Source organism: Pecten maximus, chromosome 18, assembly GCF_902652985.1.
Source record: "Pecten maximus chromosome 18, xPecMax1.1, whole genome shotgun sequence".
Classification (NCBI taxonomy): Eukaryota; Metazoa; Mollusca; class Bivalvia; order Pectinida; family Pectinidae; genus Pecten; species Pecten maximus.
This window is the reverse complement of record NC_047032.1, coordinates 11,958,380-11,983,716: the sequence shown is the minus strand read 5'-3', so window position 1 is coordinate 11,983,716 and position 25,337 is coordinate 11,958,380. Positions and strand designations below refer to the sequence as shown.

General features: G+C 33.8%; 2 protein-coding genes across 2 annotated transcripts; both read right to left on the bottom strand.

Moving 5' to 3' along the window:
* Positions 1-841: 841 nt before the first annotated feature.
* Positions 842-10,778, bottom strand: LOC117316835 (alpha-(1,3)-fucosyltransferase C-like). The gene is made up of 3 exons (XM_033871618.1): positions 10,366-10,778; positions 8,229-8,279; positions 842-2,694 (listed from the first exon to the last, which is right to left on the bottom strand). Exons 2-3 carry the CDS (start codon positions 8,249-8,251, stop codon positions 1,635-1,637), a joined length of 1,083 nt encoding a protein of 360 aa, XP_033727509.1. The 5' UTR covers positions 8,252-8,279; positions 10,366-10,778; the 3' UTR covers positions 842-1,634.
* Positions 10,779-16,135: 5,357 nt separating this feature from the next.
* On the bottom strand, positions 16,136-22,928 carry LOC117317033. Its single transcript, XM_033871815.1, has 6 exons — positions 22,772-22,928; positions 20,982-21,057; positions 20,421-20,484; positions 18,674-18,801; positions 17,955-17,979; positions 16,136-17,162 (listed from the first exon to the last, which is right to left on the bottom strand). Exons 1-6 carry the CDS (start codon positions 22,887-22,889, stop codon positions 17,082-17,084), a joined length of 492 nt encoding a protein of 163 aa, XP_033727706.1. The 5' UTR covers positions 22,890-22,928; the 3' UTR covers positions 16,136-17,081.
* Positions 22,929-25,337: the final 2,409 nt, after the last annotated feature.

Below are 25,337 nucleotides of genomic sequence, written 5' to 3'. Positions count from 1 at the left end.
TCAAATCATTGAAGGATGAAGCAGCTGTATGATGTCCCTAACACCACTGTCAAATCATTGAAGGATGAAATAACTGTATGATGTCCCTTAAACCACTGTCAAATCATTGAAGGATGAAATAACTGTATGATGTCCCTAACATCACTGTCAAATCATTGAAGGATGAAACAACTGTATGATGTCCCTAACAATTGAAGGATGAAACAACTGTATGATGTCCCTTACATCACTGTCAAATCATTGAAGGATGAAACAACTGAATGATGTCCCTAACATCACTGTTAAATCATTTAAGGATGAAATAACTGTATGATGTCCCTAACATCACTGTCAAATCATTGAAGGATGAAATAACTGTATGATGTCCCTAACATCACTGTCAAATCATTTAAGGATGAAATAACTGTATGATATCCCTAACATCACTGTCAAATCATTGAAGGATGAAATAACTGTATGATGTCCCTAACATCACTGTCAAATCATTTAAGGATGAAATAACTGTATGATATCCCTAACATCACTGCCAAATCATTGAAGAATGAAACAACTGAATGATGTCCCTAACATCACTGTCAAATCATTGAAGGATGAAACAACTGTATGATGTCCCTAACAATTGAAGGATGAAATAACTGTATGATGCCCCTAACATCACTGTCAAATCATTGAAGGATGAAATAACTGTATGATGCCCCTAACATCACTGTCAAATCATTTAAGGATGAAACAACTGTATGATGCCCCTAACATCACTGTCAAATCATTGAAGGATGAAATAACTGTATGATGTCCCTAACATCACTGTCAAATCATTGAAGGATGAAACAACTGTATGATGTCCCTACCAATTGAAGGATGAAATAACTGTTTGATGTCCCTAGCATCACTGTCAAATCATTGAAGGATGAAACAACTGTATGATGTCCCTAACATCACTGTCAAATTCTAGGAGGATGAAATAACTGTACGATGTCCCTAACTTCACAACTTAATCCAAGAAAGATGAAACAATTGTTTGATGTCCCTTTCATTATAACCTAATCATGGAAAGATGAAACAATTGTTTGATGTCCCTTACATCACAACCTAATCATGGAAAGATGAAACAAATGTACGATGTCCCTAACATCACAACCTAATCCAAGAAAGTTGAAACAATTGTTTGATGTCAATTACATCACAACCTAATCATGGAAAGATGAAACAATTGTTTGATGTCAATTACATCACAACCTAATCATGGAAAGATGAAACAATTGTTTGATGTCAATTACATCACAACCTAATCTTAGAAGGATAACTGTATGGTGTCCCTAACATCACTGCCTAATCATAGAAAGATGAAATAACTGTATGATGTCCCTAGCACCACTGCCTAATCATAGAAAGTTGAAATAACTGTATGATGTCCTTAACATCACTGCCTAAGCATAGAAAGTTGAAATAACTGTATGATGTCCCTAACATCACTATTTTATTTTAAGGGGAAACAACTGCATGATGCAGTTTGATTTGTATTTCAGTTTTATTGACTTTTATAAAATCTTTTTAAAGAAAAAAAAACTAGACTGATTGAAATAATTCATTTAAAATAGTAAAAGTATTTGAATAAATCAATGTTTTTAAGCGGGTTATTTTTTTAGCATATAAAGATCATTTGGAGGTACACATATGCGAACATGATCTGAACCATACACCCAATGTCGTATGTCGTCATAGAGACGCTTGTATGATGACGCGTCGTGTACGCGACGACACAACTCGCAGTAAGACTCCGATACTTCACCAGTCAAGTAATAGCTATCTCTGGATTTGAAAAAAGTCGAAAATAATTTCTTGCTTGTTGCCACGGAAGTAAGATATCTCGAAAGCCTGTTTGCTGATGAAAACTTGGAAGCATCTATAAAAGAATCTGGTGGGCCATACATCGCATAGTTGGCATTTCCTCTCACTACTGGTATAACATTGGATACAGAATAAATTTTGAAAAACTTTTCAGTCACATAATCACGACAGAGAGAACTTTCAAATGATAAATAATAGCTGTATTCTTTATCGAGACGATCTAGACATTTACGCCGATCGCGCCGTATACAGATGTATGAACCACATTTACCATAAACGTCAATGTCCATATACATCCTTAACAGTTTGACAAACTGTTCACGCTTGCTCTGTGTATTACAATGACTTACAAACCATGCTGCAGTTTTTTTCTTCCATGGCAAAAAAGTGTTGCTCTTATTTTGATGAGATACCATTTTTTTACGAAAAGTACCATATGGATGAAAAATATCCGCATCACGTCTGTAGGTCATTGTCCAGTTAAACACGTGGTTCCAATTGTAGAATGAAAGCCGGTAGTTCATTGGTGGTTCCAAGCTGTAAAATACCCAAATTTGACCTCGTGGTTTTGGAGGAGGTCGTACTAACCACATTTTTGAGGAGTGGAACAGAACTGCATCACTATTCTCTGGGATGTATCTACCTTCAGTCATTTTACATTTCTGTTTACAATTTTGGAATGCATATCTACTAAACCAATTTGGTCTTTCCAAAAAATGAATGCTCTTCTCTCCAGGAATTTCCGGAAGGTATTTAATCTCTCGAAGATTTCTTCTGATCTCACAGATACACAAAACCCATATCAGTGAAAGTACAGTCACTAAAAGATTCCGGCTCAATCGTAGTCTGAAAGAAAAAATCAACAGATGTACATTGTAGTTTGTTGAGGATCTTCATCCTTATCAGGTAATTAAAAACGATTTATTTTTGGAAAATCGCTTTATATTGTCATTACACTGAAATGTCCATGCAGTGTATCTTGTATCAGTATATGTATTATTAAGAATCATCCACGCCTGTGCTATCATTACCAAGATTATCATATGCTAATTACCGCAAACATTGATCATGAGCTTACTATGACACCTATTCCCAGTGTAAATAATTCCTTAGAAGATAACGTGTCACCAAAAAGAGCAAAAATAATTAATTGGGAATACTAGTATGTCGAACTAGGGGTGTTATTGGATAATTCGTGGGAATCCCGGGAGGATAAAACCCTAAAAGATTGGAATAAGTGACAGTGGCAAGATCTTGGCAAAAAATAAAACCAGAAAAATAATACATTCACTTACAGAGTGGACAAACGCATTTTATTTTTTTTGCTAGCATTGACTGTTCAGCCCATCCAGAAAAAAATTCAGGAGTTGTTGAAATATATGCAAATTGTCCAATTGGGGGCATCCAGGTGTGGGGGCCAAGGTACAGGATGGAAAGCCTATGGTGAGCAATTTCGGCTTAGACAGAGTCCTGATAAGTCGTGGTCAGTGGTTGGCAGTGAGCTATGGTTGTTTGCATATGTGGCTCACATGCGCTTGCATATATTATTTTTTAATTTGATATGGCAGTGGTATGTGTACTGTAGAAAAGACTTAGGTTGGCAACTCCTCCACGAGTCAGACGCTACCCCACCTCACTTCAATCAACTAAAAACCCATTTATTCAAACTGAGACGGCGCATACTACACCCCAACGTTACCTGCATGCATCAAGTAAACAATAACTATTTTCGATACCCCGGTCAGGGGCTCTGTTGGGGAAGTCTGACATAAAATCAGACCTCAGGCTTATATCAGTACATCCGAGTTACTTTGATTTATCAGGACTTTACTTTGAAGGTAAATACTATGTGGACAAATGTCTTCCCATGGACTGTTTAGCTTCTTGCAGTACTGTAAAAGTGGAAATATTCGCGGTGTGGAAATTTTCGCTTATTTCGCTGTCAGTAAATCTCCGCGAAAATTTCCACACGCGAATATATTAACACATAAAAATACTAAATATAAAAGATACAAGTTAGCGCAAAAATATCTTGACGGCGCGAAAATATCCACACCGCGAACACTTTGGAAGCTGGCTAAGCGAAAATTTCTACACGCGAAAATATCCACTTTTACAGTATATTGTATTTGGAAAAAATCATCTTTTATAGATTTGGTTGTACAATTCCAATCAAAACTTCAAACCCCTAATCACTTTTTGGATGATTTCATTTTTGGTCGAAAAATGATACCTCACAGTGTAAATTTTTGATGTCAATATTCACTGAGGTATGTTTAGAATTACGTGTTCCTATAGCAGATGAGAAGACACTGGGTCCATGTACTATATTATTGTTCCGGCGATTCGAAATTGATACAGAGGAAATAGTAATTAGAATTCCTTTGCACAAATCGCATGCCATGTGACAGGCGCGAGAAGGGGATTTACAAAAGCACAAGGTGACTTTGAAAGAATGTATTCTCCTAGTAGGAGTGAGATCAGGCACGTCTTTCTTGTGAAGATGTTATGATGCAACGAGCAAAGTTACAAAACCCCATCATCTTATAATGGTTAACAAAGACTTGAAAAGAGGATCTGTTAGTTTGGCTGGAGTTCCTGAATGATTTTAGTGGGAAAATAGAGTTTCCGGAACAGATATTGTCTCAGTCAGATATCCTGCAGCTTTACAGGATTCGCACAACTAAATCAGCCAATCAGCTGGTGTTTCAAGTTCCTGAGAAAAAAAGTCTTTCTCAGGTTTGTAGCTATTTTCCTGAGTAAATAACATATGAAATGGGTACTTTCTATATACGAGAATAAAGATTAGGGTCATTTGGAAAATGAATGACGTAGGATTCGAGTCGTAAAAAGGCAGGAATTTTCCCAGATGGGGGTTCCCCAGTGCACTGTAAATGCCAGGGTTACCTTCTTTTGAGTAACCGTGTGCTCTTATATGTCATTACACCTATACAATAACAACATTTATCCGATAGAAACAAACTTCAAACTTTAATTTGATATAAATTTCACATCATTTGAACTTCAAATGAGCGAATGAAGGGATGGAGTCATTAGTAATAACAGTCCTTACACAGACCTTGTGGGGAGCTATTAGGAGTTATTATCCCTGGCCAGAGAGTTGGGCTGACTCAGAGATGATTAGGGATATAATACTTTGTTCAGTTTGTCCTAATTGTTAGCTTGGAATGGTTTGCAAATTTTCGTAAAACCCAGCAATTAGCACTTATTTAGCCACCACCAGTAGAACAAATTGTAAGTTTTATTGCGTCCTTATCTATTAGATACTTGTCGGATAGTCAAGCTAGGTTTAATCAAAACAAGTGTTTTATTGCAAAGAATTGGAAAAAGAAGATCCTTTATTATAGTCAAAAGTCTTCGTGCATTTTTAAAGATGAGACCACAGGTATATGGACCCCTGTTTTGTCACTTTGGTGGTGCCACTGTGACTATATATCAGTTAGTTTTCCTCGGTTCTCCAAAAAAAAAAACCTAGCGTTTTGTAAGTAAAGACCAAATAAGTAAATTTAAAACTCATTCGATTAGAACAGGGTCTACTTCAGCGGCGGGAGCAGTAGGTCATTCAGCTGAGACAATTAAGATGGCAGGGTGGTGGAGTTGAAGTACATCAAGGCACCAGTTATTACAATTCCTCATAACTTAGGTTAATACTTGTCCTTGCTGACATAGTATTTAAGATCTTGTAGGTATCCAAATATGGATAATCATCAAGCTAGCCTCCGTTTTCTCATACGCAAGGACCGGTGGTCCCAGCCTAGGCATGGGAAGGATTTGGGCTGAGATTATATGAGGTTATGGTGGCCTGGGTATAGACTTAGTGAAAAGGAAGATCAAAACTCCTAGACAGATGATGGATGACCCCAACTATCTTATATTGCATGTTGGTGGAATTGATATTGGGAGAGTTCCTGTGGCTGATTTGAGAACAAAGATCGTTACTGTACTTCGTTACATAACTTATACCATGCTAGGTGTAAAAAATATTTTTCACAAATTTTACCTGGCGAATTTACAGATATTCAGTCAATAGTCAAGCTATGCAGCGGGCTAGAAAACTGAATACTGTAAACGTGGTTATTTTCGCGGATGGTTAATTTCGCGATTTCGATACATAAACTATACGCGCGGGGGTAATTTTCGAGATTGACTCGCCTTCGTTTGTAGTTCGAGTTTACTCAAATTAATATCAAAATAATACACGTGGGGGAAATTTTCACGATCAAAAGGGATCCGCGTAATTAGCGTAAATTTCCACGTTTACAATAGTAGTGCGGTAGGAAAAGATGTAATTCGTTTGGGGGGGATTTATCTTTGGTAGCAGACAGCAGAAAAACTGCCTGCCCTGATTTTCTTTGTTAAGCAAATAAAAAGGTAAACAAAGTACCCTATATTTGGTATATTCATTATGAAGTAGTACATACAGGCTTCACATCTGTTAAAACAAAAATAAATGAATTGGTTCCGGATTTTTCAAATTTATTCATTTTTTATTCAAATTTTTGGATAATTTAGGTTTTAGCGACAAATGGTGCCTCACAGTGAAGGCAAGATTGCGGGAAAAACTTAATGTACAACATATGTCAAAACAAGAATAATTCTGTCTTTGAGATAGAGATATTTATTTGCAAATAGGTTTCTGAAAAAACAATTGTGTCATTTTGGGTCAATATCATGATATTTTGCAATTTTAAGGATTTTTTTAAGTTGTTACCATGGTATTCACAGGCCTGAAAGACAGAAAAAATAAGTTTACTTATTCTGTAGAGCTGTACTAAAATTGCAAATGTTGTACAGATTACAAATATAATATACATGTACTTTATTATCTAAAACGTGTGCCTTATTCTTCAGAATTGGGCATTTTAACTACATGTATACACTACTACCTTAGACACCCAGATATTTATCTCAATGAGAAATTAGAAACAGTCTTTTCCTTAATGTGCTTCAAAAGGGGTTAGAATACTTCTTAGCCAACAAAGGCAACACGTAGCCACTGTAGTTTTATTTACAATGACCTTTCGTAATTAGTTTAGTTAGGAATTGGTCACGGTCGGTTGAGTTTTGCGGCTTCCCGACCCTTCCCAATAGATGTGGCGGCGGTCTAGATATAGTAATTTGATAAATTAATGATATTTTGCCCAGTTGGCGTTCGCACTTCGCACAACCACAACTATGTATCTGTATTTATAACTTTGGTGAGAATACTTGGCCACTGTTCCAAGGGTCAAGTACTCATTGCACTTGACCTTTGTGTTGTCAAGTTTTATATTTGAAGTTGTGGACAATGTGAAATATTGTGATTTATTTGGGCTAGCCATATACATTTGTTGTCGGCACCCAATGATATTTGTAAACAGCCGTGTCCAATATAACGAAAAAAAAAAAGAAAAATATTTTTTTTAAATGTTCTTGTCATATTCTTCTGTTCAATAACAAGAATTTTACGGACGGGAAATAGACCAGGCACGATGGTCGATTTCATTTTCGGCACACATCGGCTGTCAAGCTATCACTTTACCACACGGCAGAGTGAAAGGAAGATAAGCATATGTATATGCTATATCATAATGGGCAATTTAAATAGCCCATCATCTGATGATAATGGCCTAATTTAGCCTGATTATAAGGTAACCAGGAATATGCATCAAACATTATAGCAGCAAAACGCCAAAACACATGGACAAAACTACTTCAGGAATTGTAATACCGTACTGTAGCCTGTGCGGTATAAATGTTTGGACAGTCTAAAGGGTTAGATAGTGTTCAAAAGAATATAATCCAACATAGCTGGGAGCTGCCCTTCGAGGTCTTGAATCAGCCGTCATCTTTAAATTGTCCCAACATTTTTACCAATTTATTCCAATTCAATTATTTAATTTGCACATTTGTAACTACAATGTATTTGAAGTAATTACTTAACAAACAACATATACATGAATTAGATTTGTCCTCAAATAAACTCTCTCCTCTAATGTAAAATTTCAGAACCGTACTTGTCCTCAGATGAACACCTCCTTTTGTGTTACAGTTCAATAATGTAATTAATTTATCCTTAAATAAGCCCCCCCCCCCCCCCCCCCCCCCCACTTTATGTGAAAAATCCAGTACTCTATTTATCCTCAAATAAGCGCCCCCCCCCCCCCCCCCCCCCCCCCCCCCCCCCCCAAGTGTAAAAGTATAGTACCGTATTTATCCTCAAATAAGACCCCTCTGCTTGTGTAAAAGTTAAGTTTTAAAGCCTACAGAGGGCTTATTTAATTGTAAACCATTTTTAGCTTACTCAAAAATGGAGGAAGAGGCTTATTTGTGATCGGTGTTATATTTGCGGATACATACTGTATTACACTAACACTCACCTCACTTGTCGGTGAAACATCATACCTTTTTTTGGACGCAAGTGGTTCAACCTTAAAATATATACATTTGTATAAGATTCTCAAAAACAAAATCAATTGACAAAAACAAGATCAATACTCATGGCTATGATGCAAATCTACTGATTTTTTGTTTAATTTACCGTCAGCTGTTAAGCACACGAAACATCAATACGGTACACAATTTGTGTGTGCATTTCATGTAAACATATACGTTAAACCAGGAGTTACATCATCATCGTCATCATGCTTTATATTGTTAAGTATTATCAATGTGTGCGTTTCGTTGTAAGCATTGAACACTATATACCCAAGGGCGCATCATAGAGCAGAATGTTCGTGATATGTCAACAGCTGACGGAAAACAAGGTTGATGAAGGTCATTGGTTTAGTTTATGTTTACATTGTTTAACGTCCTATCAACAGTTTGGTAATTTTCGCCTATTGTTCAAACGTCTGTTGACGGTACGCCAACTAACGCAAACATTGACGTCCCACTGTCCTCTGAGCCTATCTGCACGTGTATCATATACCAGTCACACACGTGCAAACATAGCATTAACTAGTGTCAAATCAAACTTGTATTTCGTTAGAGTTCGGGGTATCCCAGTTTAATCCGGGTTATCGTTAGTTTGGGTTAGCGTTTGGTGGCATAGGGCAACAAAAAAAAAAAAAAAAAGACACTGCAAAGATTACAAGGTTGATATTTACAAAAGGAAAAATCACTTCTGATAAAAATGTTCATACTGAAATTGATGGCCCTTAACTTCTGTGCATATGATGGGTGTATTGACAAATGAAGCGAATACATGTGTCACTATATAATATCATTTGATTAAATTTGTGTTTTCTGGATAAAAACTTTAAATTTGTGACCGCTTTACAACTGCAACTTACTATTACATTTTTTAAATTACATTTCTTTAGATAGTATATTTATTATATGTTACCTATTTACAGTTAGAAAATGGAAGTTTACTCTCAGTCACCAATTGTTTTTTTATATTTGGAATTTTCGATAATGCACTTCGATTCTAAAACTTCGTGCATCCATATTAATATATGGAGTGGATTCACTACACTAGGGTATCAGATACTCTAATGTCCTGAATGCCTGACAATAGAAAAGGGGGCGTGTGATTGTGTCTTCATTATTCAGTTTTCATGGTTACATATACCACAGCTGTGGCTAATATTGCTTTGATTTTCTCTCTCGATTTTATACAGCCAGAACATTCCTAAAAAAGAATTTTATTACATTTTTACCAGTGAAATATCAAAAATTATTCATTCTATAAAAGTGATATTTTTCACTAGTGAAAAATATCACTTTTGCTGATTTGACCAATCAAATTAATGATTAGAAAATACCAAAATAATTGACCAATCAGAAAGCCCAACATACATGTCAGCACCTGGACAGGGGAAACTACTTTTTTTTGTTTACAAATTATCGCTGTAGGCCTAGTTAGCATACGGGGTAGGTTTTTCGTTGATAAAAAATGTAATAAACTGAATATCTAACAGTGTCTTCAGTAATACCAAATATATTTCACTTGTGTGGCTAATATTTTGATATTTTTCACCCGTGCTGCGCACTCGTGAAAAATATTAAAATATTAGCCCCACTCGTGAAATATATTTAGTATTACTGAAGACACTGTTAGATATCGTCTATATATTTCACTAGATTTCTCTGCATCTGACAACACTGGTTTGACCTATAAACTTTAGAAAGTCATGCTTTTAGATTGGTCAGTTCTATAGTTATATGTATGTTCTGATTCCACTAGTGATAAGTTGCGAACGTACAACTATGTATCTGTATTTATAACTTTGGTGAGAATACTTGGCCACTGTTCCAAGGGTCAAGTACTTATTGCACTTGACCTTTGTGTTGTCAAGTTTTATATTTGAAGTTGTGGACAATGTGAAATATTGTGATTTATTTGTTCTGATTCCACTAGTGATAAGTTGCGAACGTATTATTGTTAAGAACATGAAAAATAACAATAAATTTGATATTTCACTGGTAAAACGTAACAAACGTTTTTACCCTCAGAATAGTATATTTAACGAAATAAATCACAATTTCTTTCAAAATGATTTCAAGACCTACCGGTATAGCACAGTTGGAGTACTAACGAATCTCACAGGTCACTACAGGCGTCGATTATTCATCATCAAATCCTGTATCCACACCTGAATATGGACGCCGGATACCAAAGCCGCCCCGGTCCAGTCTTATATGTTACTGTTTGAATATTTTACGTTCAAACCGTAAATACACCGAGAGAAGTTACTTCCATACACCCATAATACATGTGGTTTCTTGTATTATCAAAGCGTCCGTCACGTGCGTGAGCTTTAACACGGATGACTGAGTAGTGTATTGATCATCAATGTGACAATCAAGCTACGCCAGCTGATTCAAACTGTTAAGAAAAACTTAACATAATTATTTATTTGCCACGAAATATACATATGAATTGATTTCTGCATACCAATACTTACTAATCGTAAGAAGCACCAAACACGGCTGAGTGTGTATAACTCATAACCCACTGAAATAAGGATTAAAGTCACGTGGGACCTAATACCTCAAATATATTTTTTTATTGTGATAAGGATTAAAATACTAATGTTATAATCCATATTACTTCAATTCAATTCTTTTATTACCTTAGGCCTTTCGGTCTATCGGTTTTTAACAAACATATATATACATATACATATACATATACATGATACATTCACACAAAATCTCACACAATACAGTGTACATGCTACATAATACTAAAGCGGTACACATTTTCCACCTAGATTATGATATGAAATTTTATACATATAATCATTAGATAATACTTTGAATTAATATGTAGTTATACGTACTAAGGTATATCGATATTGAACGGTTAATCCTTACACCTGTACAGGTATCAAAATAATGGAACAGGCGGACGAACGGACAGATTGAACATAAACACATAAAAATATCGGACAGAGAGCAGCACTTTGAAAAAGTACATTGCAGTAATAATGTAGTTACACAACTCTACGTTTATAGGCTTCTGAAATAAATCTTCCTAACAAATTCAATTCTTTCTGACTTCTTGAGTTTAATAATTCGATAACTTTGAGAACTGATGGCTTATGCCAAAAATATTTCTTTATATATTTCTTCCTAATATCAGTATAACAATGACAGACAAGTAGAAAATGATATTCATCTTCAACATCTAATGAATTACAACATGGACAATATCTGTAACACCTTTCTATATTCCTGTATCTTCCGCATTCTACAGCTAAATTATGGGCAGATAGACGAAATTTAGTAATCATAATTCTTCGTTGTTTTGGTAATGATTTAGTCAGATAGAATTGTAAGGCCACCTTATCAACCATATGCCTATAGAGTTCACATTTACTCGAAGTTTGTATTAAATTCAATAAATCTTGATTGGCCTGATCTTCAATTTTCTGTTTATTTAGAGGCAAAAGATAAATGTCGGTGGGTGTCTGTCTCGCCCAGACATAACCAAAACCTAGCTCAAATATTTTCGTTTTAGAAAAACTAACCAATTTTGCTTCGAACGTTCCTTCTCCGTTTCCCTGTAAAGAAAGTCATACGCCTCAGTTATCAGGATACAATTATCCGAATTTAATAATTTAAACCAATATTTCAACATCCTAAACAATTGTGTATTAGCAAGCGGTTGGCGACCAAGTTCAATGTATACCATAGCGTTACATGTAGATTTCTTTACACCAAGTAAATTTTTGCAAAATTCCAAATTAATTTTTTCTACTTCAAGCGCTTCATTAATTCCCCATATTTCACAGGCATAAAAAGAATACTTCCGACATATGTATCAAAAAGGTGCAACATAGTTTTGATATTCAAATTCATATTATTACATTTGGAGCGAAGATCAAAAAGAGCTTTTCGTCCTTGTTCAGCCACATGTTTAGACATAAAACTAAATTTATTGTTGAATCGGAAGAGGGCGCCTACATAACAAAACTGATCAACTACTGAAAGCAATTCCCCATTGAAAGTCCAAGTTTCGTTTACTTTAGCTATGCCGCCATTACGAAAAATAACAATATTAGTTTTTTCTGTATTTACTATCAACTTCCATTTGTCTGCATAGGTATTTAAACTGTTTAAAAGCCCTTGCAACCCTTCAACTGATTCAGAAAACAACACCAGATCATCAGCGTACAGAAGAAGGAATAGACTCAATTCTCCAAAATCATAACTAGGAGCACCATTTTCAATAAAACTATTCTCAAAATGGTTTATAAACAAAGAAAAAAGTAAAGGGGACAAAATTTCCCCTTACATCAATCCGACGTTATTAGAGAAAAAACTTGAACAATTTCCATTTACTAAAACACAAGATTTAACTGAAGTATAAAAAGATTTGACCGTTGCCAGAAATTCCCCCCGAATACCTATTTTGGACAGCTTGTACCAGAGACTTACTCTATCTACATAGTAAAACGCTTTACGAAAATCTACGAAACAATAATAAAGACGTTTTTTCTGAGACAAAGTTTTCGAAATTATAGTTTGCAAAGCGAATATAGCATCAATTGTACTAACACCAGGTCTGAATCCGAATTGAGCGTCGGTTAAAATGTCATGTCTGGTACAAACATCTAATAATCTTTTGTTGAGAATTGAGGTAAACAATTTACATAAACAGCTAATTAGGCTAATACCCCGATAATTGTTAGGATCAGTTCGATTCCCTTTCTTGTGAACAGGTACAATAACAGCAGTAGACCATTCAGACGGAAAACATCCAGAGTTTAAAATATTATTGAATAATGTATGCATCATGGGCAATAAGAACGCTTTACCTTCAATAAAACATTAATTTAACAAGCAGTCCAAACCGTGTGATTTACCACGTTTAAGGTTATCAATTGCACATTGGATTTCATTAATAGAAAAATCAATATCTAACTCTTCAAAAATTACAGCCTCATCGACTTCAGCCTCGTTCTCGATTGTAGAAACGGAGTTAACACCATTGTTAGCTACATTATTAAAATGGTCAAACAACTGATTTATTGAAATCTGGGGTGAATTACTTGATTGAATAACGTTCGCATGCTGTATATATAGCATATACACTTGAACTGTGTCTGTCTACACAACCTCATGCAGAAGAACATTTATCCCGGGATAATATCTTTAATGTTCTGTCAATGTTGACTTCTTAGATATAATGCCCATTGTTTACATAAAGTAAACTCCCAATGTGGTACCACGTGTGATACGGTGATATAATCTGTTTTGAGATGTCCCGTGCATCTTTGATAACTAGTACTCGCATCGTGAGATGTCATGCTATCTGGTAATCAGTCCGTTTGTCCGTATTTTCATTACAATATCTTACTGTTGAAGCAATTACCCTCAGACCTTTTCGGGTGCCTCCTTGAAGAACGGGCTTGCTTTAAATAGTTACTCAGGCCCAGTGACCCAAGTTCTAGTAGTCAAGGTTACTTTTAGATTAAATAGAAAATAGCTTTATGTAAAATATATAAGTACTGTTGGGCAGATTACATTAAGAAGTTATCCAGCGCTTACTCGAAGAAGTGCCTGTTTGAGATAAATTTTCATGCGCCCTGCTGAAGACATGCAGTAGACATGAATTTGGAACTGAAAAGGACTTAATGTGTATTAAGGACACTTTGAACTTATTTTAGCGGATGTATCATTTTAGCGGTGATCTGATTTTAACGGGTTTTTATTCAGTGATGTTATTCTGGCTGGCCTCCCGTATGTTGTTCAGTAAGGTAGTCGCCAGCTACTACAATGAGAACCCGCCTCAAAATGACTATAGCAAATGTGATTGATATGTCCCTTCATAACTCGCTTAAATTTGAATGCACTTAACTTTGTATTTTTACAGTGATACTCAAACATCTAGCATAATGTCCATATACAAAGGGACTTTGTCCCATGTTTGAAATGATATTTCCGGCTGAACGACAGCAGATAAATCATACCCACTATCGAACTGATGGCGACATACGATTTTATGTAAATCTTCAGAAAACTTAAAACACACACACACACAAATGAAATTATTTGGAAGTTTATTTGAAAAGATATAAATCAATTTCCATAAGATACATCAGCAAATAAATTGTCTTACACCTGAAAAGTTAACACATATGAAAATAAAACAGTTTAAGAATGTCACAAACCGACTTTGTTCCACCTTTATATGATAGGTAAGTATATTAGCTAAGCACGTGAGATATAGAATAGGTATAGACACGCTGTTGTACGGCTAGGTGTTCTGGGATACCATAGTCAGTATTCCATCCGACTCGATAATGAAGACATGGCAGCAGTTTTAATATAGAAATACTGATGCATAAATATTCTGGGCAGAAGCGTGAATATATCATTATTATCTTTCTGAATGTGTCTGGAGTGGTTGATATGAGTATGCGTTAATGTGTTTACCGGGTACGACAGTGCTCGTGCGTGAGTACTGTTTACGCTACTTGCATAGGCAAGCTTGTGTAATTAGTGAACGCCTACAAACATGTAACAAACATATTTAATAATATTTACTGTAAACATATGAATATCCAGTTTAGAGTTTAATTTCATATTTTGTAGCTTCACGTGAGGGGACATGCTGTCGAGTTGATTAATGTATGGAAGCCGGGTGGCACCATTGAAATGATCTCATCTAAGTTGTGCACCACAAATCAGAGTACATGGTGATAAATACTAGGAAATACAGATTACTCGGTTCAGGTACATACAGACTTTTTTTTGTTTATATATATGTTGATAATATTATTCAATAGATGTATAATGACTACTATAGAAAAAAAAGAGAAAAAGTGGCTTGTAGTGACAGTATACATGTACATGTATGTCATTATCAATATACTCAACAAGTGTATATTTGCTATTGTAGGCAATCAAAAATATTCGACACCGGTACATAGCAATACTATTCCTGTATGTCAGACAACATCAAAGGTATACATGTTCAGTGTGAACCATTACACAGACTCACTATACAGCTGACAGACGGTTATAAGGATAGACACACATATTTATTACATATATACCTTAATTCAATGTATTCTATGTACATATAGGTGAATCTATTTTTGTATAAGTATATTTTAACAATCGGAGTCTCCTTGTGTTATTTACATATTTAATTTTTTTTTTAGAATATGAATATTTTCATCATCATAAATTTTCCTTTGATCCATTCAATAACACGTTTAGATTAAAGTATTGTTCACTATATAGGGATTCCATAAGTGTCTCTATGTATATCATAATGTGGAAAGAAGAAGAAATGATATGATGTTCCAAACCCAATGGCACAACTACTGTCATGTGAATCATTCAGATGATCTTTAAAAAAGTCAAAAGCATTGAAAATAATATCAAAGTTAATAGAGGGCATAGTAATTAATCCCACCCCTCATATACGAATATCGAGAGCGATAATTATTTTGTGAATGTACACGTTCTATTTGAAATGGTAGCAGATAGTAGTGTAGAAATTAGTTTAGTTGATACAAAATATATCCATGTTTTTTTTTCAGATGAAAGTTCAGTATCCATTTTATAACATCTCTCTTTTCTTTCCCTTCTCTATCTGTTCTCTGTTTACTTTTCTTTTTCTCTCAATTTCAATTCCTCTTTCTTATAAAATTAATGTAATGTTTCTAAATTACCTCAGAAGTACTTTCTTTCTCCCTGTGAAAATGTTGACGTGTGTTTTTGTAATCAATTGAGGTAGTATGAATATCTATAGAAAATGTTTTGTCATCTCTTGTAAATTGCAAATCATATGGAATAAAACAACAACAACAACAACAACAACAAAACAATAGATTATGTTTTATTAATCGATTATCAGCATAAATTTCAATCATAGCCATCAATGTCATCCATACCTCGAGCAAAACACTTTAAACGTTTATGATTAACTCAAATAGTATATAAAGACAAGACACATCTAATAAAGGAATTTATAATCCATATATCTAACGTCAAAGATTTTCATTTAATGTTAATGTATGAGAAATGAATTATGATTAGCGCAAGTACAGTACATAAAGTATATGGATAAAAGGCACATCTTATAAGTATATATTATATAACCCTAACCCTAAGGGTCTTATAATGTAATTATGATTATGAATGATAGATTGAATATTTTCTAGTTATCAATCTTATATTATTTGTTAATTCGCGACAATAGAAGTAATTGTAATTCTCAAAACATTTTTTCCTTCTCATACTTATTATATAAACAATGTCAAAATTCAAATTCTTACAAGTTTTATAAAACACATTAGTAAAAATATGAAAAACCCCGTTTATTAAACATGGAATGTCATTTATAGATAACAAATATGTTGTTTTGCAGCAGTCATGGCGTGATTGGGCGAGATAAAGCCATTAAATTTAAGGGATAATGGTTTCATCCTTGTTTTATCTGAAAACACTTACTGTACATACACATTTTAACGATATTTTCATGTCCACACCGTTCGCGTTGAAATCATTATACATTATAAACTCGTATTTCACATACTACTGTTTGTATATACACTATTTCTAAATTTTCTTTGGAACGTATCATTCTTTTGCAATAAATTTGGGCGCACAATGTCATCGTCAAGCTTATCTGTTAAAATCTGAGGATTTGTTATTTTAGTACACCGAAATAAGTACGATAATAGTAATACCACAGACATCTTACATACATGTATGTTATGTAAATGATTCGTTTCCGAATGTCACGTGCATGGTGATTCCTTTCTTTACTTCTGTGGCAAAATTCTCACATCTGCACACTGGTAAAATGCCGGTGGTGCATCTGGATTCATAGTCTTGTAGATTACCTGTAATAAAGATACTAACCGGTATTAATTTGCAACGGTAATTACAAATGCCATTTCTCGTTAGCTAAGTTAAAATATTGGGGAAAATTGAAAGCCAACTTTAAGCAAAACATTGTTCAATACATAAGGTCAGCCAAGTTTTCTGTCATGTCATCCAGATATTAATTCAGACGTTTTAGCGTTATGCTATTTTCTTGAACTTGTCCCATTTGTTCAAAAGCTGATTAGATAGATTAGAATAACAGTTTTACAATAACAGTTTAACAACATAATTATGATGATTTTTTGTTTTTGTTGTTGTTGAAAAACTAACTTGACGACTAAATTCTATAAAACTCTAACACTCGTCAGTCTCTTCCTACATGCCTATTTTAAGAAATATACTAAGTAAAGGAGAAATGAGATTTTCACTAATCAAGCGATTAAGCCGATCACTTCGTTAACAACTGGGTCCATATATCTTATAAACAACCTTGTGTGACCTACGAAATAACTATAAGGATTTAAATATCAAAACGATTTCAGAAGAGAAACAAAAGAAACCATTCCTTTAGCAGTAAACTTAGTTCATGACATGTATATCATACCAACATCTATTAATAAAAGATATCTAATAGGCTTCCGAGCTTCTATACTTTCAAATATCGAACAAAATAGCTTATCTCTTTTTTTAATTGATATCAGTTTGCTTTTTTATAGTCAGCCGCACCGAATGAGATAGACAATATTGATGCATATGAAACTATTATTGGTAACACAAGATTGCCATCTTTTTAATGCAGTGCTACTTACCCGAAGAATTGTATCTTGATTCGTCCTATTCAAATATAAAACTTATTATTAAAAGTTATACAAAAGCAACTATCGACATTCATACTTAATGTTCATATGCAGTGTTTTCAGAATTAGTCCATTTTTTTCAAAATCAATCAAATGAATTAATAATATCACTTTCAATAACGAACGTTTTCAGATAATCTACCTTAAACATCAAACAAACGATAACATGCACATAATTTAAGCACCGTTATTTCTATATTTTAACTATATTATCTGGCTGAAGGACATAACCTATGATGAATAAGATGATGCCACTGTCAAAAACCACAAAGAATACCGATATAACATATACCTAAAACCATGATTCAAACTCAAAACCGATTAAACGAGGACAAAAAATAACAAAGATTTGCATAGAGGCTCATGCAAAAATTATTTGTGCTTAATTAGTAAACTAAGTACAACAATAAATATTTATTTACATAAATTATCGAACTAGATTTCACACATATGACACTAGTTGAACTTCTTTTTTTGATAACAAGTCTGTCTATACATCATTTGAAAAAAACCAATAATTTATAATGTTTACAATACGAACATGTTGAATAGAATATCCGCGAAATACTAAAATAATAATGATAAATAATAATGATAATACTGTACATTGTATATATATAAATTTGGAGATTGTAACCATGGTTTATTGATTCAATATATAAGCACGTTACCATTGCACCGCCGGAACCACGATTGTCTGCGTAAACAGGGTCAACGACGGCTCGCCATTGTCCGGTATTTTCACAAAAGCATGGTAATTATTAGAACCTTCTTGTCCTAGAAGTATCTCAAAGAATCCCTACAACATTGAAAATAAATAGAGGATATCTAACAGTGTCTTCAGTAATACCAAATATATTTCACGAGTGGGGCTAATATTTTGATATTTTTCACGAGTGCGCAGCACGAGTGAAAAATATCAAAATATTAGCCACACGAGTGAAATATATTTGGTTTTACTGAAGACACTGTTAGATATTCTGTTTATTACATTTTTTATCAACGAAAACCCTACCCCGTATCCTAACTAGGACTACAGCGATAATTTGTAAACAAAAAAAGTAGTTTCCCCTGTCCAGGTGCTGACATATATGTCGGGCTTTCTGATTGGTCAATTATTTTGGTATTTTCTAATCATTAATTTGATTGGTCAAATCAGCAAAAGTGATATTTTTCACTAGTGAAAAATATGATATTCTTCACTAGTGAAAAATATCACTTTTATAGAATGAATAATTTTTGATATTTCACTGGTAAAAATGTAATAAAATATGGCATTGCACAAATCATTATTAGTTTAATTAGAAAGGCATCAACAATTACTGTATTAACATTGTCGCAAACATTCCATAATAATTCCATATTAAAAAGTACTGTTTAAACGTTGTCTTAGCATACCATAATTACAGTTTTAACATTCTCGTAGACATTCCATATTGCTAATAAAATACTGTTTAATTATTGTCTTAAGCATTCCATAATGCTATTAAAATTACAGCTTAAATGTTGTCTTAAATATTCCATAATGCTATTAAAATTACAGTTTAAACAATGTCTGAAACAAACATTGTCTTAAAAATTCCATAATGCTAGTATGATAACAGCTTAAGCGTTTCCTTACATTCCAAAATGCTATAAAATTACTCTTTAAACAGTGTTTTCAGCATTCCATAATGTTTTAAAAAATTATCATTTTAATATTGTCTTAAGCATTCCATAATGTTATTAAAATTATAGTTTAAACATTGTCTTAAACATTCATAATGCTATCATATTTGAACATGCTCTTAAGCTTTCCATAATGCTATTCAAAAGCACTTTTTAAACATTTACATAAATATAAATAAATATTAAACCGAAGAGATATCATTAGTCATTTTCTTCAGATTGGTAAGTATATATTTATTTGTAAATAGATTTTTGTATGTTACAGTCAGAAATGTATTAACTCAGTCACTTTCATCAGACAAATGTGGAAATACGAAATCTTAATTACATACAGGCCCTACCCTTATTTTTGTGTTTTTGTACACTGAAAAATAGAGAAATTGAGAGACCAGTTCAATAAGACGATTTATCTGTTGAATTGCAGTGCATCATTTACCTAAATAATAATAGCTTTACTTTTCTATAATAATGAATATATATTCCTTCTTCACAATAAATAAAACAGTGGTTATTGCATTAAGGAAATGACAACAATTACTGGAACGCAATTGGATTTCTGGTGATCATAAAAGTATTTATCAGTTTCTCAAGTAAAACTCAGTGGTTATGATATAAGGTAGCTTGAAATGCGGAACGGAGACGATTGAGATTTTTGTAGTACATTAATTGTATATATCGTGCACCATATTCTTATCAGATCCCGATCTTAATTTTGTGATCATGTCAACCATGATATTTGTTTCAACTTACAGGCGATGTTTTCTTCCAGTGATCAAGATTCTTCTGAAAGACAACTTCGTATTCCTGTCCGACCCTAAGTAAGCATATTATCACATGGTTAGTATTCTAAATTACAAACATATCATGCATTGCGTAACAAGGAACGATATCAAGCTTTTGAAATGATCATTTTTTGTATGTGACTTTATCAGAATCTGTTGTAATATTGAAATAAATATTAACCCTTATCAAGAATCAAATTAAAAGTTTGCGGGATTTTTCTTTTTAAACTTTGACGAACATCAAAATATAATCCCTTACTTTGATAAACTAAATATCGGGTATATCAATGTATGCAAGCTTCAAATTAACTTGTACTCTGTATTTTACCAATACAATACCAAGGACTGTACATAAACAAGCTAAGAAACTGACTTTTTCTTAATGATCTATGCATTTGCCTTTATTTCACAAATTGTATGAAAGCAAGACACCTTAATCCAAGATACTGGAAAAAATGTTCTGTAGTACTTATAGTGACGAAATTATATTTGGTATCTAGCTAGTAAGTAGTGAACCAGATATACAAACCTCAAGTCGACAGTTCTGTTTGCCTGTCTGACCCTACCCCCACACGGAGGTTTCAGAAGAATACAATTGTCAGCTCCTATAAGCAAAACAAGTATATTAAAGGAGCACCATATAGATTAAATTCAGTTTAATCTCTATGCTTTAATGTTTACAAGTACAAAATAAATTACATAATACGGATAAGAAAAAATACGTGGAACACAAGTTCAAGAAATACAGCTCTTATATTCAATGCTTCAAAAATATTGTCTAGAAAGCTTAAAACCTTGTTATTATTGACCCCCAATAACTATATTATATGACATGCATTTGGGAACCTTTAAGCCTTTGCATCCAAAAGTCAAAAGGATTAAGACAAATCTCAAGTAAACAATCCGTCATCTTCTAGGAATTAGGTTTGGCCGACTTGAACAATTAGAACTACAGTTGAGTGTAGACTAAAGGTTACACAAAGTGCACTCCGAGTGCACTCCATTTGGACTTGGGGTGCACTCCGTTGTACGATGTAGATTTTATGACAAAGAAGCCATATTGGATTCCAGATTATATGGTTTAATGTGTAAACCAACATTAATCTATCATGTAGCGAACTTGATTCAGCAACTTTGGTTGGTTAATAGTGTAGGTGTCAGTCCCCGTGTACTAATGATACCAAGTATAAACACTTTATTTCAGTCCACTTTACACTATTTCAATGCAAAACAGATTTTCCCCTATGCTCGTATTTCTTTTAAAAAAATACAAAGCAATATTATCAATCAATTTTAATTACTTTACACAAAAATCCTAATTACTATATATGGGCAATTTATCTTATACTGTTTGGGGATGTTTTAGCCCATAATTACGAATGGACTGCAATAGAACGTTTTATTTTGACCTTAAAAAAATTTCACTTAATGTAAAAAGTGCATGTTCTTCAAAATCCAACACATTTTTATCCTTTGTTCCTAATGCATTCGAAATTATAACTTCTTGCTTTGTTTATATGATATATGACATGTTTAGAATATCAACATATTTGCATTTAATTTTCTACAAAAAATGAAGAATTGATATACATGTACATATATATGTAGTAGCATCCCCCCCCCCCCCCCAAAAAAAAAAAAAAAAAACAACAAAAAAACGTACATTTTTTCCATTCTTGCGTATGTATATGTTTAAACGTAGGACTACGGAGGCTATCAATACTACATACTAGTTATCTTAGGCCATTTTGAAACCCCGCCTTTAAACATTGACGGGTTTTGCCTATAGATTTTTTTAACATAATGACTTCTTACGTGAATGCATATACGTGCTCGACTTTAGTGTGCGACTTGTTGACTTTATTAGACAATATACTGACTGGCTCAAACATTGCATAATCATTTGTAAAAACTATCTGTATCGTTTTGCAAATAAAAAATAAATACATTCTTCACAATCAGCACGATACTCCGTATCTGAGAAATGTTACGCTTTCTCGCTATAGATGTAGATGGCAACATTGCTTTATTATACCATTTATGCTGACCATTGATTACAATAAATGCCACGAAAACAAATAATACACTATTAAATATTGCAAAATATGTATAACTTTACCGAAATTTATTCTATGTATTTTAATACACAATAACAAATGATATAACTACAGTAGGTCTCGCACGATCTGCAAATATATTATGCATGACCTCAATGACTTATGCATACTCCATTTACGTACTAAAGTGAAAGCATCCTTATAAAGACATTATATTTTACGTGAATGAATTGCCATATATAGGAAAATTCAAATTAAATACCTTTTTTGTTGATTCCCTGCAGGGAGCCTCTCTGGGCAGGACTTACAAGGCACACGTGAGAGTAGCTTACACCGATAACTGCACAACAAATGATAACAACAAAAACAGTCGACGCCATCTTGGTTTGTCACATGCCTGACATGTGACCGGCAGGGTGGTAGATCAATTTCTTACACGGATAGGTAAAGTCCGGACGCTTACGGTATATTCATTGCAAATAAAATTATGTAAAACGTTTTAAACAAGGATCGCTTGGCAGTAAAATGTTTAGCTAAACGCACTTTGGGTATATCAATTAAAGTCTTAAAATAAAATTAATGATTGAATAAAGTTGTGTTGAGGTGTATGGGGGAAGCAGTTCATAATAAATTTGTCTCAAGACCTATTGAGGTTTATACCCCCATACACCTCAACACAACTTTATTCACTCCTTATATATTTATATTTTTTTTATATATTTTTGTAAAATAGTTTGTCCTTGACAAATAGGGACTTGTGCAAGTCTACCACGGAACTAACCGAAATGTACGTCATCACTCTTCGTCTTCATATGGTTATTACTTTCAGGATTTCTTTCGTTTACAAACGAATTAAAACAATTATTATTTTTAATGGAATGTATTCCTTTTGAAAAGGAATTTAAAAATATAGTCCATATATTCCTACGCCGGACTTCATATAGTTTATTGAAAAATGACTTGAGTTAACTGTGGTAGGTTCATTGAGTCTGAATTAAGTGGAAATATAAATATTAATGAATAAACATGATGGTATATCATAGATTTATATTGATAACCTCTAGCTACTACCAAAGTACATGTAATATAAAACGCAGTGTTTGATACAAGTAGGCATTTTAATTATGTCCATTTCCTAACGTTTGTATCCATATAAAATGTAAATAACCGCCATTTGACGATTCAAACCATGAGTAGACATTTTAAAATACAACAATACATTTTCTTGAATAACATGCATCCAATCCGCTCATTTTTCGGCATAGTCGTATAATATTCTTTTGGCCCCAGATATGACGCGACAGGTGGCGTTACTGGTCAAGATGAAGTATGTGATTGGTCAATGTAGCGGTAAATGCAAAATGCAGATATGCAGTTAAAAACGAAACAATGTATTTAGATTGAATGCAAGCTGAATAGGTGGATGTATCTTATCAAATGACGCATTGATAAAATTATATTCCTGATTCAAATGCGGTCTTCTTATCACCAAAAATGATTCAAACTGATATAATTTTGTTATTCGTGCTGAAACGCATTAGTTCGTTATTTCTTTTTAATTTCACCATCAGTTTTACATTATAACCACCAGCATTAAAACTATGCCGTTTATCTTTTTTAAAGATATTTCTTGTTTATCAGATGAATTACTTACTATACACGTCGACAAAGGCAAGATATTGGACATGTTTGGAGATGTGATTAAAGAGCAGCGGAATGCCTAATAGAGTCTCCGTGTATCGCAATTTTATTTCTTTTATTGATTGATTTATTATATTTATTCAAAGACAATGCAGCAATAACAATGACGTTAACTGAAAGAGGACAGTAAACTAGTGTTAATGTCACTTTAAAATATTCTCACGAAACAGGGTGGTAGTATCTTCTATGATAAATTGATATGTATATATATCCCACAACAGACTTTGTGTATTATCTGTATTCAGGCATAGATCTAGGTATGTTTTGAAAGCATGCGATATGAAGTCAGACATGAAAGTTGTTGATATTTCTACCCGTTGTCCTTTGGAAAGTATAACATAACCTGGGTTTGCCCAATATTTACTTGGCAGGTGTGGTCACTGAAACCTGTAACGGTGTCATTATACCCCCGCGGTCGACTTTTGTGTATTAGAAGCTTGTTCGGACAACTCCTACAGTTTTTATAAATATACAAGGTTTATCTTTACACAAACACTATACGTAACAATGCGTACGAGTGTCTTTGTAACGTTTCAAGACCGACTGGTCTCTTTGTCAAGCAACGACTGACTGAGAAACGCCACTTTCTACAACACAGTACAACAAAATCGGCATTGCCAGACCATGATAACACCCATAACTACATCATTGATTTGGAAAATGCCAAAATAATGAGAAAAGAACAAAACAAAAGCCAGACAAATCAGGAAAACCTAAGACATGAACAGAGATGAGGGGTCCCACCATTTAAGTCGCCTTTACGACCAATTACTGACCCAAGCGGGACAGGGGAATGACTACACCCTATCAACACTATGTCGATAGATGAAATGTCCCATTTTCGCTCACACAGTCAGAGCTTGACAAAGAGACCAGTCGGTAATTTTTTACGGCAGTTCTGCCTCTTCTCTTTATATAGGTATAATCTTGTCCAGACACATTTTTCAAGTTTTCACAAAAACCTTGCTTGCTCCTTTGATCTGCTATTTCACCCCTTTTAATATTTCAGCAGAGTGGGCAGTAGTGTATTGCTCTTTTGCCCTCGTTTGATTAATTTGGAGCTAGACCCATGATTCTCTTCACATGGTATTCCATTTCTAGATAAAATCAAATAACACAAACGAATT